The following is a 20525-nucleotide window of genomic DNA, read 5'->3' on the forward strand; positions in this document are numbered from 1 at the left end:
GAACTACTCTCAGTTGTATTTGCAATAGTATCCAATATAAACAAATGGTTTTTGTGAGCTATGTTACCAGCACTTCACACCACATCGTATCACAGTCGGATTGTTTATGTTTTAATTTTGGTGTTATATAGTTTTTCGAGAGTTGCATGAGGAACGTACTGCAATACTACCTACTCTTGTAGTTTGCGTTAAGGAACTTCAGTAAGTCTCTGATTTGACAGGTTCAGTCTAGGAGTGCTTCATATCAGTAATATGTCAATAGATAAGGATCATAACTGTACCCAGTTCCTAATAACTGTTGTGCTTGTAAGGAGAATGTGACCATCTCACGTGTTATCAGAAAAGTGAGAAATGTTACTTTGTTTTGTTTCATTTGTTTTTAAAGGCTCAAACATGTTTGCATGTGTCGACCTTGGTCACCTAATTGCGCCTCTCCATGCTGCTCGATCTCTGGCAGCTTCCCTATTAAGTCCCATATCCTTGAGGTCACACTCAATGACCTTTTCCCAGGTCTTTTCAGTGTGCTTGTTGCAACCCTACCCCTAACATTAACACTTCTCACTTTCTGCACCCAGTTATCATCCACATGCCCAAACCATCTCAGTGTACCTCTCCTCATCACAACACCATTACACCCCAGTCCCAACCTACCCCTCAACTCTTTCATTGCAAACCTTGCCCTCCCAGGCCTCACAGTCAGGGAAATCCTGCACATCCACCTAATCACTGATTTTTCTGTACATTTGAGACTGCAAATATCCTCTTCCTTTACTGCCCAGGTCTCACTACCATACAGCATTACACTCCAAACTTGCTGCATACAAAGATCCCTCAGCACAAAGGGAGAGCCCTCTAAGTGTCAGGAGAGGCAACAGCTCCCTGAACTTCTTCCAGCCACACCTCTCACTAGCCTCAGAGCTAGTTCCAGCCCTGCCTCCAGCATATAACATGTCTCCCAAATAACAAAACTCTTCCACACACTCAAGAGACTCACCAGCAAGTTCAATCCTCCTATGCCTGACAATCTCCACCTGCTTTCCCCGACACACCGCACACATGAAATCAGCATTCTCACGCAGTCTGCCTCTAATACCACTACATCTCTTAAACACCCACTTATCAGAGACACTGCATAAGATGGAATTACAAACATAAACAAAATGTATACAGATGTGAAATTAACATAATAAACTTTACATAATAAACTAACCAGAAAGTGGTTGATAGGGGTGCTCACCATTCACTCACTCGATGTAGTGCTGCTCTCAAGTGTTTGCCCTTTCCTCTCTTCCTTCGTTCTCTCCATCCTTCCTCTTCTGTCTTTCTTTCCTTCCTTCTTTCCTCCTTCTCCTGTTTATGGATGACTGCACTGACTGACAATCCAAATGTTTTCCTGTACACAAGGAAATTATTTACCATGCTGGGTGGTAACCATATACAGGCAAGTCCCGGTTAACGAGCAATTGCTTAACAAGAATTCGCTAATACGAGGTCTTGGAATTTGCACCACCGCCTGTTTAACGAGCAGGTAAAAATCCGCACTTACAAGAATCTAGATGAGGGTCGCGCTGCATTTGTCTGCTGTGTTTACCTCGGCAGCAAGGGAACGAGTCGCACGCTAGCTCTGCGAGCCTCTTCCTGCGTTATCTTCATAAACATTCTTCTAGCCAAGCGTGCCCAGTCAAGGTCGGTCTTGAAGTGCGCTCTTATTCTGTGCCCAGGATTACTGTATCTGTCTTCTAAGCATTCTGTTGTGGAGAAGTTGGGCCATTGATTCTCTGACAAGCCTCCCACCACCGCGACCTCTCAGGTCTCGGAGAGAGGAAACGAGCCAGCCAAGTGGTGGTGGATCCCAGCTGGCTTACGTCACGGAAGACACTAGAACCCAAGTAAGACATCCAGTTGCATATTAACTATGTTTTTCTTCCATTGTCTAATGCTGTTAGGTGTATTATCCTCTTGTATTAACCCCTTATTCCAGCTTAAAATGATCAGAAAGTCAGTTTTGGGGGAGGTTGCGCAGAGGCCTTGCTCCCTGACCCTATTTTTCCCTTAAGTTCTTCACTTCGTTTAACAAGAATTTGGCTAACGAGCAAAATCCTTGCTCCCAATTAGCTTGTAAGATTGGGGCCCGCCTGTAACCAAATTATGGTGCCTGGTGGTTTAGTGGACAATTAAAGCGCTCCAGTCTGATTGAGCCATTGCAGGTTTATATCCAAGGGGTGATTGGATTTTGTTGCTCACATAATGCCACTTGTGGATGAATGAGGCTGGTCACACTCATTTTAAATGTCAGGACCAACTTCCCTAGCCCTGGGCTCCTACGCTTCTCGTGGGGCAGCACTGGATTAGATGATGAGTGAATGAATGAATTAACTAACCAGAAGACAGTTATTGTTTAAGTGACATCAACAGCATGACATGAGCATAGTCTGGTTGATCGAGGAGGGAAACGTCACTTCTTTGAATGTATGTACTGTTCTTGATACATGAGTTGGCAGAGCCTGCGCAACCATGTCCTCTGCTATCTCATCTCTGTCTGGGTTGTCAGGGAAATGAAACTGAGTATGACCCACCCTGTTGATGCTCCTCTTTCTAAAGTAATTAACTCTGATCCTGTTCTCTTCAGGCACTGACTCAATGACTGCAGTTCATAATATTTAGAGAACTTCTTGGTTGTATAATGAACCAGTACAGTCATGAACACCAATAAGGGGACAGGGAAATTTGCCACCTGAGGGCAGGTCAATGACACACGTCCACCCCCCAACTCCCCCTCCTTACTCCCACAAAACCACCGATTTGTTAGGCAGATGGATCTTTGCTCTCTCTCGCGTCTTGCCGCATGTAATATAGTACTGTATTGGCATACTTTATTCCAGTGTTAGGTGTATTATTATCTGTATACATCCACTTTCAGTTCAGTGAGAAGTATCAGTTCAGTGAGAAGTAATGGAGGTGTTAGCAGATTTCTACAGAATGACCCTGTTGTATAAATTTATTTTCCAAACATTTATTCGTCTTCTAAATAATATACCAAAATCTTAATGAGTGACAAATTATATGACTGCTATCCCTAAAAGTCCCACTACTGCCTTGTCATTTGAGTAGCCACATATCCACCCATCCACCCTCTCACTCAACCCATCCAATACTCACCCCATCCCAACCACCTGTGTGACGTACCAAGCACACCAATGTTGGCCATCCACCCTGCCCATCCATGAATGTCACCCACCAAGCACATCTAACAATGCCACCCAACACATCTACCTACTCACCTACCCACCCTGAACCTCCCCCCACCCTCCCAGCCTACCAACCCAACCACCCATGCAAAGCACCCTGGCCACACAATCTTCTCAGCCAGCTTGGTGATCCACCATGTGCCACACACCCCGGCGACCCACACATTCTAATGACCCATTGTTATCACCACCCACATTCTCCCACCCTCCCCACCCACAAATGCCACCCACCCTGCTCACCCAGAAATGCCATCCATCACATCAACCCACCCATTTCTCCCTGAATTCAATGTAACTACATTGATTTCATGTTTAAAGCTGTGTGTGAGAAATGTTACAGCTTTTTCCGGTAACGTTCCTCACGCTACGCATGTAACGTGTGTGACGAAGCACGTGGCTTACCAGAGTCTCTTACAAGATATTACAGGGCTACGTTAGTAAGGTACTAGGATGCCTATTTGTTATATGAAGTTATGTTAGTTCTCTCCATTTTGTAAGCTGTGTATGGGAAAAATGTTAAAAAAACATTACTCCCAAAGTACGTCCACTTCAGTGTTGTGCCACAGTTTGTAAAATGTATGTAAACAATGAGAATGATAGTTACAGCTCAAACAGATGCATACATACATGCATACATAAATACATCATCTACTCCTGTGTTGTCCCATGAGGAGCATAGCAGCACGGGGCTAGACAAGCTGGTCCTGACATTTAAGATGAGAGTGACCAACCTCACTCATCCCTGAGTGGCATTACATGAGGAATAAACCCCAACCACCAGCATGGCTATAAACCAACACAGGATCAATCTGGTCAGAGCACCTTAATTACACATAACCACCAGGTGCCATAGTTTGGTTATATGGTTACCACCCAGCATAGTAAATGGTTTCTTGGTGTACAGGAAACATTTGGCTTGTCACTCAGTGTAGAGTCGCCCGTAGACAGAAGGAAGAGGAAAGAAAGAATGGAAAGAAGGAAGGAAGAGAGGAAAGGGCAGCCACCCGAGAGCAGCACTACGTCAAGTGAGTGGGTGGTGATCGCCCCCACCTACCACCAAACAATAAAAGCCAGTGACAGCATTCCAAACAAATACAAACCCAGGTCAGTGATGATAAGAAAGTCACTTATTTCATCATGAATTTTTCTTCAGTGACATGGTACGACATTTTATAATGCCTCACTCTCACCAGACAGTTTAGAAACTTTTTCTGTTCAGATTTTTAAAATTCAGTGTTTAAGCTTTAAAATGATAAATAATTTATATCATGAATGAATGAATCAATCAATCAGTGAAATAATTTATATATTTTTTATCAATTCTGAGATTCACACTATGACAGAACACAAGAATAAGTTTCAAAGCAAGCCTGAGGACAGTAAATCACCCAGGGGGATGAGGGTGGGATCATGGAATGTGGGAAGTTTGAGGGGAAGAGCAGGGGAAGTCGTTGAGGCATTCAGTTGGAGGTGGGTGGATGTGGCGTGTTTGCAGGAAGTCTGGTACAGGGGTGGATCAGCCAGAAAAATTGTTGGGAAGGACTGTCCCTGTAAGTTGTTTTGGCAGGGGGGGGACAAACGGATATGGGGGTGTTGGTGTGATGGTTGCGGAGAAATGGGTGGAATATGTTATGAATGTTATAAGAGTAAGCGATACGATATTGGTAGTGAAAATTCTGTTTGGTAGAAAGATAGCTGTGATTATATCAGCATATGCTCCACAGACAGGATTGGATGAAGCAGAGAAAGATAGATTATGGGATGATTTAATACGTGTAGTAGGTGGTATGTGGGATTATGAGATAGTGGTTTTGGGAGGGGACTTAAATGGTCATGTAGGTGAAGCAGCACAAGGTTATGAAGGAGTACATGGGGGATGTGCGTATGGTATAAGGAATGTGGAAGGGGAAAGGATTCTCGAGTTTGGGGAGGCAATGGACATGATTGTGTGCAACACATATTTTAGGAAAAGAGACAGTAGGTTAATTATGTATGAGTCTGGGGGAAATAGCAGTCAGAAAGATTATTTTCTGGTTAGGAGGGCCGATAGGAGGTTAGTGAGGAATGTTAAAGTTATAGGAAGTGAGGAGCGAGTGCTGCAGCACAAACTATTGATTTGTGATATGGTGCTTAAAGAACGAGTGTTGAAAAAGAGGACTTATGTACCTAGGAGGAAAGTATGGAAGCTGAAAAACCAAGTAGTAAGGGATGCCCTCTACAGCGAGATGAGGAGTGGTGGCTGAACAGGGAGCTGAAGACAGAGGCGTTAATGAACAGTACAGAGCCCTCAAGAACAGTCTCTTGAGAGTTACTGATGTAACATGCGGTTGGACAAGAGGACCACCATAAAGTAACTTGGTTGTGAGATGAAGGTGTAGAAGCTGCAGTTAAAGAGAAAAGAAGGCTTTTCCGGGAATGGAAGAAGGGTGGTAGCAAGAAGGAATACTTGGCTGCCAAGCGTAGGGCTAGAAGAGAGGTATACAGGGTGAAGTCTGAGTCACAGAGACTTTTACTTGATAACCTAAATCATGGGGAAAGGAAAAATTTGATATTTAAGGTGGCAAATCAGATGAAGAGGGATAATTGGGATATTATAGGTGAGCAGTGTGTGAAGAATGATGAAAGAAGGGTAGTGGTGAACAGTGGGGATATTAAAGATGCATGGAGAGAGCATTATAGCCAGTTGTTGAATGAGGAGTTTGACTGGGACAGGGAAGGTTTGGAGCCAGCAGATCCAGTGTTTGGCCCTTGGCCTTTGATTGATGCTGCTACTGTGAATGAGGCAATAGGCAGGATGAAGGTGGGGAAGGCAGCAGGTGTGTCTGGGTTGACTGCCGAAATGTTGAAGGCCTCAGTAGATATAGAGGTGAGGTTAGTCACTGACCTGATAAATATGATTATTTATGAGTGTGTTGTCCCTGATGATTGGCGGAAGAGTGTAATTGTAAATGTGTATAAAGGGAAGGGTGATGCCCTGGAAAGAGGAAATTATAGAGGTATAAAGCTTTTAGATCAGATAATGAAGGTAATGGAGAGAGTTTTAGAAGGTATGATTAGAGAAAGAGTGAATATTGATGAGATGCAGTGTGGTTTTATGCCAGGTAGGGGGACCACTGATGCCATATTCATTGTTCGACAGCTTCGGGAAAAATATATTGGTAAGAGAAGGGATCTGTATTTTGTTTTTGTTGATTTGGAAAAAGCCTTTAACAGAGTCCCTAGAGAGGTGGTGAAGTGGGCAATGAGAAAGCTTGGCTTGGAGGAGTGGCTGGTTAGGGTGGTTATGGCTATGTATGTGGGTGCTCGCACCCAGGTAAGAGTGAATGGAGATTTGAGTGATGAGTTTTCTGTGATTGTTGGTGTGCATCAGGGGTCAGTTTTGAGTCCCATGTTGTTTATCATGGTACTTGAAGCCCTCTCACGTGACTTTAGAAACGGACTCCCGTGGGAGATGTTGTATGCTGATGATTTGGTGTTGATTGCAGAGAACGAAAGGGAGGCGGAGGAAAGGTATACTGTAGGAAGTGGAGAGATGGTATGGGGCACAAGGGCTTAAGGGTAAATGCAGATAAAACAAAAGTGATGATATCTAGGGTTGGTGGCGGCACTGTCAAAGACGAGGGAGAGTGGCCATGTGCAGTTTGCCATAAGGGCGTGGGAAGTAATTCTATCTTGTGCGGTGTTTGTGATAAATGGGTGCACAAAAGATGTAGTGGCATCAGAGGTAGACTGCGAGATAATGCTGATTTTATGTGTACGGGGTGTCGGGGAGAGCAGGTGGCGATTGTCAGACGTGAAAGGATTGAACTTGCTGGTGAATCTCTTGAGTGTGTGGAAGAGTTTTGTTATTTGGGAGACATGTTGTGTGCTGGAGGTGGGGCTGGAGCTAGCTCTGTGGCGAGGGTGAGAAAGGGTTGGAAGAAGTTCAGGGAGCTCTTGCCTCTTCTGGCATTGAGAGGGCTCTCCCTACATGCTAAGGGGTCTTTGTATGCAGCATGTGTTAGGAGTGTAATGCTGTATGGTAGTGAGACCTGGGCAGTAAAGGAGGGGGATATTCGCCAGCTCAGATGTACAGAAATGACAATGATTTGGTGAATGTGTAGTGCGTCCCAGCGTGCAAGGTCTGGGGGGGCTGGGTTTACAATGGAAGAGTTAAGAGGTAGGATGGGACTGGAGTGTTTTGGTGTTGTGATGAGGAGAGGTAGATTGAGATGGTTTGGACATGTGGAGAGGAAGGGGGATGATATTTGGGTGAGGAAGGTGAGAAGTGTTAATATTGGGGGTGGGGTTATGAGGGGTAGACCGAGAAAGACATGGGACGAGGTCATTAAGTGTGACCTCAGGGTTAAGAGACTGAACAGGGAGGCTGTAATGGATTGTGCAGCGTGGAAAGCCGCCATTAGGTGTCCAAGGCCGACGCATGCAAGCATGTTGGAGCCTTTAAAAATGAAAAATGAAACGAACAGTAAAAGTTGACGTTTGCATGGAATGACCCAGATGTCAGATCAGCCACTGATTTGCTAAAATAAGTGACATCATACTGTATCATCAAACTTGTGCTTTGAGCGGATGAAGCCGAGCTGTAGGGAGAAGGAGTAGTGGAGGTCTTTTGCTATGGCACCTGGCAAGATGAAGAGACTGGAGTAACTCTTAGATGCTCATGTTGTAGCACCTATATTAGTGCCAGTAGAGCTGTATTACACTATAGGGATACGGTCTTGAGGGAAGAGAAATTGTAGTTGAGTATAACTTAAAAATGCCATCTTGGCAGTTACACCACTCTGTAACTGAGCACCTCATATACAGGCGGCCCTCCACATTCGCAGATTCAACTTTCGTGGGTTTTGCTTTGCGGATTGCCCCTCTGTGAACCCAAGATTCCGTTCATGGCCACAAGGTGTAGCAGTGTAGATGCTCATGGGTCATTTTGCACCAAACCACTACTCTCCTCTGTCTCTCCCTCAGTCTGTGTCCTGCCACTGTCGTTGTTGCTTCACTGCCTCTACACTGCCACATCAAACCTCCCTTAATTTTGTTATTGTGCCCAGTCATTGTGCTCTCATGTGTTCGAAGGTAACAGGTGCATTGCTGTGCTGTGAGGTGAGTGAATTAGCGCCTGATTGTGCGATTTACTTGTGATAACTTTGTCCCACGTGTGTCATATTCATCATCATCATCATCATCACAAGTCATCAGAGTTCATCCACCAAAACTTCAGGTACAGTGGTGAGTTAACTCTGAATTTAATGGGTATAGTTATAAGAAGCTGAGGTAAATACGTAGCTGATGACCTGCCCACACTCACCTGGATGTGCATGTGATGCACTCAGTCGTGGGAGTCTGTGGAAGTCACCAGGTACATATTTACTCATACTTAGTACAGCCATACCCAGTCAAAACTTATTTGTTATTAAACTTTTTTTATACAGTTGGTCTGTTACTATTTGTGATATTTTATGCTGCTTTCATGTCCAAGATATGGTTTACTAGGTACACTGTGTGCACACTTGCTCACAGGGGATGATTTGTGGCTGTAGAGGCACTTTTTTTTTTTTTTTTTTTTTTTAATGCAAGGAAGAATAAATCAAAGGCCAGGGGCCAGCAAACTGTTCCTTCCAAGAAAAAAACAAAAACAATACAAAAGAAAGCCAAATTCAAGATCTGTTTATTTCGAGATGCCTGGACACACTGCGTTTGAAAGACCGGAGATCATAGGAAGTAGGAAATACAGACAGAGGGAGACAGTTCCAGAGATAACCTGTTGCATAAATGAAGGACTGGGAGCAATGGTCAACTCTTGCATTAGAGAGTTGGACAGAAAAAGGATGAGAGTTTGTTGCTAGATGGGTGCTACGCACCCATTGTAGAGGTGGTGGGATGCAAGCAGACAGTTCAGAGGAGCAGTGACCATTGACATAGTGATAGAAAAGAGATAAAGATGCAACAGTGTGGCGAAGAGACAGAGGTTGAAGGGAGCCAGTAAGAGGAGGAGAGTTGATGAGACAAAAAGCCTTTGACTCCACCTTATTGAGAAGAGCTGTATGTGGGGAGCCTCCCCACACATGAGAGTTGTACTCTACACAGGGGCGAATAAAACCTGTGTATAAAGTCAACAACTGTGCAGTGCAGGGATAAAGAAGGTACGGAGTCAGGAGGGCGCTCCAAACATTCGCGGAAATTCCACATTCGCAGGGGTCCGTGGTCCCTAACCCTTGCGAATGTGGAGGGCTGCCTGTATTTATGTTATCTTGAAGAGAAAATGAGACATAATCTTATCTCATAGGTGTAGCATACTCTGAAAAGTTTTAAAAAGAAAAAGTAAGGAATGTTTGAGAAGAGAGAGCCTTCTTGGTTTTTGTTTCATTTTTGAAGGCTCCAACATGCTTGCATGCATTGGCCTTGGTCACCAGATGGCAGCTATCCATGCTGCTCAATCTGTGGCAGCCTCCCTGTTCAGTCCCTTAACCCTGAGGTCACATTTAATGACCTCGTCCCAGGTCTTTTTTGGTCCACTCCTCAGAACCTCACCTCTAAATGTAACACTTCTCACTTTCTGCACCCAGTTATCATCCCCCATCCTCTCCACATGCCCAAACCACCACAATCTACCTCTCCTCATCACAACACCAATGCACTCCAATCCCATCTACCCCTCAACTCTTCCATCATTAACCTAGCCCCCCCAGGCCTTGCATTCAGGGATGCACTGCACATCCACCTAATCATTGTCATTTCTGTATGTTTGTCACGGGGGGATGTGAAATTATGAATTAATAATAACTAGATGTTGCTTGAAAATAAAGACAAAGAATTGATTTGTGAAAATCAAGCAGTAAGTTTTACTTTATGCCGGCTTACCTTGCCGATTCTCTAAGGACGAGACTTTATAAACTTTCTCAACAGTACACCGCCGAAACTAATTACTCACGCGTGCTGTTTGTTAGTACTGTTAGCCTCTTGAGAAAGTGACTCCACCCCTGACAATCAATAGGAAATGCTAATAGTAATAAACAGGTTCTTGCCAGTGCATTAACTCTTGGCTGGCACAACGGATTTAAGCTTGATACAAAAGAACTGGCCTAAGTACCAGTTTTGGAGAATGTAAAGCGTTTGTGCAAACTAGGAGCGGCAACTAAAATAAGCTTAATGTGGAGAAATAAAACACGAGTTTAACTGCATTAAGCTCAAAGAAAAAGAACTGTAAATTTATTAATTACAATGAAATAAATTTACGTTACATGAGTCTCAAAAATGAATTCAAAATAACAAGGAGAATACACTCACTCGCTCATTCAAAAGCTAACACACTTAAGCCTAGAAAAAACGAAAAGAAGTGCTGGTCAGTGGAACGGAGCTGAGCGAAAAGAACAGGGCACCTGTGCAGGACACCAGATGCTGCAATTCGCTAAACCCTCTTTGCCAGTTCACCGTCTAGGTGGAGATTCAGGAACTCGCAGTACAACAGCGGCGATGCCTTACGCTGGGCACAAACGATCCTACTTTCGCGACGACTCAAAGCTGACTAACTTCAAACTATGAAAGAGGGCAAGGGATGGTCGTGTTCGAACTTCAACGGTCAACGGAAAGAAAGTGAGCGATATACGCTCACAATAAATCACTCAGTGAAGGCACTAATGTCGTGCATAAGAATGATCACTTGTGAAACAGTGAGAAACATTCTAAAAACCATCCCGATCGGAGTGAATACGAGGACAGTTGAACTGAGTGATGCACAGTGGGACTTCCACTAGAATTCGTGGTTTTCTCACTGATACTATGTCTCGAATTTATAAATATGCTTGCGCGAATTCGTGACAATGTTTGAGCCTATGAATATCCTCATCCTTTACTGCCCAGGTCACACTCACCATACAGCATTACACTTCTAACACATGCTGCATATGAAGATCCCTAAGCACAGGGGAGAGCCCTCTCAATGTTAGAAGAGGCAACAGCTCTCTCAGCTTCTTACAGCCACTCCTTACCCTAGCTACAGAGCTAGCTCCAGCCCCACCTCCAGCACATAGAATATCTTGCAAATAACAAAACTCTTCCACACACTCAAGAGACTCACCAGCAAGTTCAATCCTTTCACACCTGACAGTCTCCACTTGCTCTCCCCAACACACTGCACACAAAAAAATCAGCATTATCTCACAGTCTACCTCTAATACCACTACATCAGTTATGCACTTACTTATCACAAACACTGCACAAGATGGAATTACTTACCATGCCCTTGTGGCAAATTGCACATGGCCAATCCCCTCTTCTTTGACAGTACTGTTACCAACCCTAGATATCTATAATCACTTTTGTTTTTTCTGCATTTACTCTTAAGCCCTTATGCCCCATACCATCTCTCCACATCCTAAATCTTTCCTCCGCCTCCCTTTCATTCTCTGAAGTCATGTAAGAGGGTTCAAGCACCGTGATAAACAATGAGGGACTCAAAATTGACCCCTGATAGACATCAACATTCATGGAAAACTCATAACTTAAATCTCCATTAACTCTTACCTGGGTGCGAGCACCAACATATATGGCCATAACCACTCTAACCAGCCACTGGATCCCAAGCTTTCTCATTGCCCACCTCACCATCTCTCTAGGGACTCTGTCAAAGGCCATCTCCAAATCAGCAACAACAAAGTACAGTTCCCTTTTCTTTCCTATATATTTTTCCTGAATCTGTCGAACAATGAATGTGGCATCAGTTTTCCTCCTGCCTGGCCTAAACCCAAGCTGCATCTCATAAACATTCACTCTTTCTTTGATCATACCATCTAGAACTCTCTCAATTACGTTCATTATCAGATCTAAAAGCTTTATACCTCTATAATTTCCTCTTTCCAGGGCATCACCCTTCCCTTTGTACACATTTACCATTACTCTCTTTCTCCAGTCATCTGGGACAACGCACCCATATATAATCTTATTAATGAGGTCAGTGACTAACCCCACTACTATATCTCCTGAGGCCTACAACATTTCAGCAGTCAACCCAGACACACCTGCTGCATTCCCCACTGTCTGTTGCCTCACTCACAGTAGCAGCGTCAATCAGAGGCGAAGGGCCAAGCACTGGATCTGCTGGCTCCAAACCTTCCCTGTTCCAGTCAAACTCCTCATTCAACCACCAGCTATAATGCTTTCTCCATGCATCTTTAATATCCATTCACCACTACATATCCTTCATCATTCTTCACAACTCTCCCTCTTCACCTGATTTGCCACCTTAATTATCATAGTCTTCCTTCCCACATAATTTGGTTTTCAGGTAAAAGTCTTTGTGACTCAGACCCTGTACACCTATCTTCTGGCTCTACACTTGGCAGCCAGGTACCCATCTTTGTTACCACCCTTCTTGCATTCCCAGAAAAGCATTCTTTTCTCCTTAACAGTAGCTTCTACACCCTCATCCCACTACCAAGTTACTTTATGTCTTGGTGGGCCTCTTGTCCAACCACATACTGCATCAGTAACTCTCAAGATGTTGGTCGTGAGGACTCTGTACTGTTCATTAATGCCTCTGTCAACGGCTTCCTGTTCAGCCACCACTCTCCTCATCTCAGCATAGAAAGCATCCCTTATTGCTTTGTTTTCCAGCATCCATATTTCAGAAAATAAATTGCAGAACTCTGTTTAAAAAAAATAAAAAATAAAAAAAATAAATAAAAAGGCAGCAGGAAGATGAAGGTGGCACATGTATTGTGTCAGTGAATAATGTAGCCTATACTCTGAAGCAATAAGAAACAGAAGATAGTACATGTAATATGTGTATAGGTAATGTAGCATGGACATTCCTGTAATGGTCATTCTTCATCATGGAGTTCCCAAGGGGGAACAAAGCAATGAAGATAAAGAAGATTTAAACTTAGTCAGCTGTATGCAGAAGGAATAAAATAGCAAGAAAATTGGAATTATGAGTAAAGAAAGAGTAACTGTGGTGAAAGTCAAGGAATCCTGTAAAGATAAACAACTGCCCAACACAACACAGTGCCTTAGTAATAACTCTTTCCCTTATTCCAACTCAAGACTTTACAGTCATATCTGTAAACACATAACTACCACATGCATCCAGAACTTTCAGCCAAATACTGTAGTGTCCTTCATGAACAGCCACCAGATTCAGAAACTACAGTACCCTGCTTAGAGAGACACAACTACTTGTAGCCAGATTGCAAGTATGCAATCATCCTTTCATGCTACAGTTACAACACAAAATACAACTCGCCAGCAATCCACACTACCCACACTGCAGTGAAGCCGGCCACAACACAGAACATTTACTCATCTCATGCGCCACACCATCCCAACATATAGAGCCCTTCAACATATCATAAACAAAAGATCACTGGGAGCAACTCTGTGAAGTGACCTGATTCCTGTAGGTCACTGGGTTCACAAGTTGCATTTGAGGGTGCAGCCACTAATTAATCCTGTCATGCTTTTCAAGTAAATGAGCTTCTGAAAGGGAGTTAAAAGTAGTATGGCATTATTATTACTTACTCCTAAAACCAGTACTGACAAGAAACCTGCATGTGGTGCTGCTGTGCACCATTGAAGAGCTTAGCAGCTGTGTCATCCAGTGGAGAGCCAAACATCATATTTCCCTGCACCTTGCTATGGGGAAGGACCCTGGGATCCTGGTTCAACCCAGGCTAGGTGCTGTCTACCACAAAGGGGTGCCATTTTCATGCACAGCATACGTACTGTACAGCACCTGTAGGATGGCCCCACAGAAGCAGTTGTTTACCTGTAGCTGAGAGGTACAGTATGCTCATCCAGAGAGACAGGAGTTTAGCAACAACAACAACTCCTGAAACCAATATCACTCATGATCCTTGAGGATAGAGTAGACAGAATACTACCATATGTATTCTCTGTGCATCATATAAGGCAAATACAATATCGTAGTGTGAGGTCTGGAAGCCATTCTGACCAGCAGTTGCATTGCAAGCACTCTTGTACCTCATACAGTACAACAGATGGGCTTGAAAGACGTGTACTAGAGCTCTTTCTCTAGATTCATGCTTTGTCAGTGATCAGAGTACCATGTTCTAGATCATTCCACCCAATTTACACATGAAAATGGATGATGATGATGATGATGATTAGCTTGCTTATGTTCTGGCCAATTTAACCCCCTTCTCCCAGTAATGCATTTTCTCCTCCATACTCTATTTACTATTTTCAGACTGTTTATTCCTTAGGTTTTTATTTGTATTTTTTACTGGGGAGGTTAAATTTAGCCTTCATTTACTACTTCATTATAACAGGTTTCAAACTTAAAATTGCCTGGAGACAGTTAGAGTATGCGGCATTCCCTCTTTTTCTGATGAGGTGTTTGAAAAAACCATCATGTAACAGGTCAATAATAACGTGGGTTCAGTGAGGATACTTTTTGGTCAAGGGTCACTCACCCAACAAATTCTAAAAACAATTTTCCAGCTCACCTAAACTGGTAGTTATTTCACTTGCTGCTTTCCACCAAAAATAAATTTAACACTTAGTTTCCAGCTCATCTAAGCAGGTAGTAATTTCACTTAACTGTATCGCACTTGCTGCAAATGATTCATCACATACCAGTACATTGGGGGGGGGGGGAACATTCATCAGGCTATCCTGAGTGTTGTGTATGCATTTGTTTCAGTCGATGCCACCTCTCATTGGCCGCCTGGTTCCCTTCACAGCAGTTGCAGCTGCAAACTGTGTCAACATTCCAATGATGAGAATGAGGTGAGTGTTAATGGTTTATTATGTTGATTTCATACATTGTTATTTTAATGTTTATCACAACTATTAAGTTTGTCTTTCCATGTATTATTTTTAAATACAAAAATTATATCTTGATGATCAGTTGATACTATAAACTTTATCAACACAGCTTCATAATAATCTGAAATCTGTAACTTGTGTACTGTATGTATTCAAGTACCAATAGAGATTTATAGGAATGACTAGATATGTAATGAGCATAATTGTAGGTGCTGTATAGGCATTTAGTGCATTACCAGCTGTAAGATGGCATCAGTATTAGAGTTCTGTGTACTACTGGATATCTTTTAAAGTTTAAAAGGAGTATTCAGATTTGGTATATATATATATATATATATATATATATATATATATATATATATATATATACAGTATGTAGCAGCCGTGGCTCAGTGGGTTAGTGCGCTTCGCTCTGACCGAAGGGTTGGAGGATCGAATCCACCCGAGGGCCATTGGTAGACATCAGGAAGGGCATCCGGTCATAAAATGCTACATGCTCCAGTCCAAAAGTCCTCTACCCAGGGGCAATGCCTTAGCCTTTCAGGGATACCTGGCATAAAACCAACTTATTTATATATATATATATATATATACATACATACATACAGTAATCACTCCAATATCCGACGTAATAGAGCCATAGGTAGGTCCAGATATTGGTTCTGTCCGGATATTGGGCCCCAGCTTATGGACTTGTACTTATGGACCCTAACTCAGAGAAACACCTATACAACTCCCTCTGGACATGCATAGCACCTATTTAAGACCCAAATCACACCAATAAGGCACATAAATGACTGAAATAAATGCAAAAGAAACATAAAATGAGGGTTTAGAAGTTGGTTCATACAATAATAAACATTCTGGTGACTGGCTCCTGGACTGGTACTTATGGACCCTAACCTAGCCTAACTCGGAAAAACACCTTCCTACTGCACATGCATAGCTCCTAACACCCTATTCACACCAATAAAGGACATCAAAGAGTGAAATGAAGTAAGTATAGTATGGAAAAAAGTACAGTATGAAACATTCTGCCTACTTACAGCAAGTCCATGGCCACCTCGATGAATAACCGCCTCCTCTCGGACTCTGACAGTAAGAAGGATTTCCTGAAGCACTTGCAGTACACCATTCTGCCTACTTACAGCAAGTCCATGGCCACCTCGATGAATAACCGCCTCCTCTCGGACTCTGACAGTAAGAAGGATTTCCTGAAGCACTTGCAGTACACTGTTCCTGAAGTCTTGCACTGAACTTAGTCAATCGTACACAGAAGTCCGTTCTCTTCACAGTGTGCACTCTTGTCTAACTAATGCTCCATTGTAACTTCCTAAGTGTTGCACTTTAACTTTTCCCATTCTTATCATTTTCCAAAGCCAAAACAAACAAGTCTATTTACGTTAAATTTTTTTTCAATTGAGTCTTTTCTCTCACATCTGTAAATCCTTAACATAACACACTGTTTTTCTCACTGCACAACACTCTAAATTCCCGTGTGGTCTAGTGGAGAAGTTCTTGCTGTTTATTCACTGTCAGAGTTCAAGAGTATCACTGGCAGGTGACCTAGGGGTGCATCGCTGGGTCGTGGTGATGGCGTACCCACTGCAGATGACTCTGAAGACAGCCGCAAACTCACGTCGAGCGGTGACTCCACCGTGGCTGATGTGCTGGGCTGTGGCTCGGAGCATGAGGGCCTGTCTTGGGGAGGCAACGGAGTGGAGCCAGGGCTGGGCACAGCGGCGGTCACGGGCCTGAAAAAACTGTCAGTGGTTGATTGACGCAATGACCGACGATTCTGACGATTGATGATGCGCTGCCTGAAAGCACGTACTTCCTCCACGAGTCCCAAGGGCCCCATCTCCCTGTCGCAGTCCAGGTGTTCGAGGTAGTCTAGGACGAACTCTAGATGTTCCGGGAGTGTGCTCAGCTTGGGGATGGCTGGAGTAGTGTCCTGCTGAGAGGAGTCCGCATCATCGTCGCCTTCCTCATCGGAATCTTCAAGTTTGGTACTGACACCTGCAACTGAAGACGTGATCTCGATATCAGACAACGTCTGATCGCCCTCGTCGTCATCCAACCACTCACGAACATCGCCCACATCAATATTGTCGTCGCCGTGCGTACGTAGCCGTGCATGGAAGTCACCCAAGTCAAATCCTAGAAAATCGTACTCCACATCCGTTCCAAGAAGCAGACGAGACCAACCATTTTCCAGAGTCTTCACAGGGACTTCCTTCCATGCACTAGCCCAGTTGTACAGCACAGACTTGATGTTGTAGCGGCGAAGGTTTTCCAAAGTCCGCTTGCCTCGTGTGTCCCGTCCCTCCCTGCGCTCGTCCTCGTCCTCGAGAACAACCATCACCTCGTCCAGGAACTTCCGACGGTATAGGCGCTTTGTTGCCACGATCACTCCTTGGTCTATTGGTTGGATGAGAGCAGTCGTATTAGGTGGCAGAAACATGCACCTAATACGGCCATTTTCAGCAACCAAGTCCTTGTCGCACGGGTGGGCAGGTGCATTGTCGAGGAGAAGGAGGGCCTTTACCTGGTCGCACGGGATTCCCAGTGTCTTCGTCTGGTAATGGATGACCTCCTTGACGAAGTGGCGGTGGAATCAGTCTTTGAAGATCACAGCTGTAAACCATGCCTTCAAAGAATGGTACCAGACAACAGGAAGGACATCATCACCCCACGAAGGTACCGAGGCTGCTTTGCACGGCCAACAACAACGGGCTTAAGCCGGTGCGTGCTGTTAGCATTGGCACAACACAAAGCAGACATCTGTTCCTTGGAGAGCTTGCGGCCAGGTACACGCTTCTCCGTCTCCTCGGCTAGAGTGTTCGTTGGCAAAGAGCGATAGAATAAACCAGTTTCGTCTGCGTTGTAGACTTGACCGAGAGTGAGGCCCTCCCTGTTGATCAAGCCCTTCACCTTGTGCCGAAACTCGTCAACTCCATCCTCGTTAGCGTCCAATGCTTCGCCATGTGCTTTACGGTTGGTAAGGCCATGCCGTAACTTGAACAAAAAGAGCCAACCCTTGGATGCCTTGAAGTCTAGGGCGTCGTGAAGCCTGGTGAACTTCTCAGCAGCAGCCTTCAGCTCCGTTCCATGTACCATCACACCAGCAGCACGTTGTTGTCGATACCAAATCAACGTGGATCGGTCGATTTCTGCAAACTTGGGGGTAAACATAACCTTCCTCTCCACGTTGCGTTTGCTTCTCGACGAGAAGTCAGCCGTGTACTGCATGAGTTTGTCTCGGGATCTCTTAATATTGAACAAAGTAGACCGGGCCAGGTTAAACTCGCGGAGAATGCAGGAAGAAGACCACCCCGCATCTACTTTCTCCAATATCTCCCGTTTCTTCTCCAGAGTCAGCACCACTCTCTTCCTTTTCTCAGGTGGCGGGGCCATCATCACACACACTAAGAGGAGGCCCGAGAGCAGCAGGAGTGCCTGCAGCAGGTAAGGCACCACCACAAAAGCGATCACGTGGGCAGCCATAACGACGAGCGTGCACTTGTGGTGAGAGACAGGCGGAAAGTGGGGAGGATGCAGCGGCGCTCTATTGGACGTCGGAGGAATGACGCGCCACAACGATGCTCTCCCGCGCTGTGTGCGGCAAGTTCAAATTACGGGCGGGATTTTTTTTTTTTTTTTTTTGGGGGGGGGGGGGGGGGTCGGACCATTTGGGGAATATTGGATCCCGGGATGATTATGTCCGGGTAGTGGGGATGTTCGGATACTGGGCGTCTGGATATTAGAGTGATTTCTGTATATATATACAGTATATATATATATATATATATCGATATGTCTCCATGGCTGTTTAATATATATATGGATGGGGTTGTGAAGGAGGTACAAGGTAGGGCAGTGGATGTGGGGGTGGTCCTAATGAATGAGGGTGAGATTTGGAAGCTTCCGGTGTTGCTGTTTGTTGATGATACAGTATTGTTGAGTGAAGATGAATGGGAGTTGCAAGGTTTGGTGAATGAATTTGGGACAGTGTGTAGGAGGAGGAAGCTGAAAGTTAATGTAAACAAAAGTAAAGTTATGGTGTTTGAGAGGAATGAAGTCACAGAGTGTGCAGTGAGGTTGGATGGTGAGGATATGGAGAATGTGAGTGCATTCAAGTACTTGGGTAGTGTGATGAGTAAGGATGGAACTTTGGGGGATGAAGTACATGAAAGGGTACAGCAGGGAAGGAAGGTTGTTGGCACACTGAAAGCAGTGATGAGAAATAGGGAGGTGAGTATGGAAGTTAAGAAGTCACTGCATGATGGTATTGTGATCCCTACCCTGACGTATGGAAGCGAGGCGTGGACCTTGCAAGAGGGGAACAAGTCAAGAGTGAGAGCAGTGGAAATGAGTTACTTGAGAGGAGCATGTGGAGTGACGTGGAGGGACAGGTTGAGGAATGAAGAAGTGAAGGAACGTTGTGGGGTAGATGTGGATGTGGTTGAAAAGATAAGGAGAAATACACTGAGGTGGTTTGGACATGTGGAGAGGATGGAGAATGAAAGACTGACTAAGAGGGTGTATGTAGGTGAGGTGGAGGGAGGGAGAGGGAGAGGTAGACCGAGGATGAGGTGGAGGGATGGAATTGAGAGGTATATGAGGGAGGGGGGGGTGAGTTGGGGGGAGGGGAGTCAAATGGTGGGTGACAGAGTGACTTGGAGGCGTTTTGTCTGCGGCCACCCTTTGCGGGATTAGGGCGTCGGGCTATAGATAGATAGATATAATTATATACCTGTATATCATTCTTTCCTTCCATCCTCTTCTGTCTATCTTTCCTTGTCCTTCTGCCTACGGGTGACTTTACACTCCCTCTTCTGTCTTTCTTTCCTTCATTCTTTCCTTTTCCTTCTGCCTGTGGGTAACTCTGCACTGAGTGACAAGCCAAATGGTTTCCTGTACACCAGGAAACCATTTACTACGCTGGGTGGTAACCATATAGCCATATTTTGGCACCTGGTGGTTTAGTGGGTAATTATTGCGCTTCAGTCGGATTGAGCTAGAGAAGGTTTATATCCAAGAGATGGTTGGGGTTGATTGCTCATGTAATGCCACTCAGGGATGAGTGAGGCTGGTCACTCTCATCTTAAATGTCGAGACCAACTTGCATAGCCCCGGGTTCCTACGCTCATCATGGGGCAATGTAGGATTGGATGATGGATGGATGGATATAATATCTCTCTCTCTCTCGCTATATATATATATGTATGTACATATTGTTCATCATCATTCATCATCCTATCCTGCATTGCCCCATGAGGAGGATAGGAGCCTGAGGCTAGTCAAGTTGGTCCTGACATTTAAGATGAGAGTGACCAGCCTTACTCATCCCTGAGTGGCATTACATGAGCAATAAACCCCAACCACCCCTTGGATATTAACCTACACAGGCTTAGTCTGATTGGAGCCCTGTGATACCCACTAAACCACCAGGCAATAAATATATATATATATATATATATATATATATATATA

At 44.4% G+C, this 20525-nt stretch overlaps 1 protein-coding gene across 1 annotated transcript in view; it reads left to right on the forward strand.

The window, feature by feature from the left end:
- Sfxn1-3 (Sideroflexin-1-3) overlaps positions 1-20525 on the forward strand; it is a 94167-nt gene that overhangs the window by 30020 nt on the left and 43622 nt on the right. Inside the window, exon 6 of the mRNA XM_080266914.1 lies at positions 14905-14990. Within this exon, the coding sequence (XP_080123040.1) occupies positions 14905-14990 (86 nt within the window). The remainder of the gene's footprint in view (positions 1-14904; positions 14991-20525) is intronic.

This window comes from Coenobita brevimanus, chromosome 22 (genome assembly GCF_032717465.1).
Source record: "Coenobita brevimanus isolate Jiangsu-jjx chromosome 22, ASM3271746v2, whole genome shotgun sequence".
NCBI lineage: Eukaryota > Metazoa > Arthropoda > Malacostraca > Decapoda > Coenobitidae > Coenobita > Coenobita brevimanus.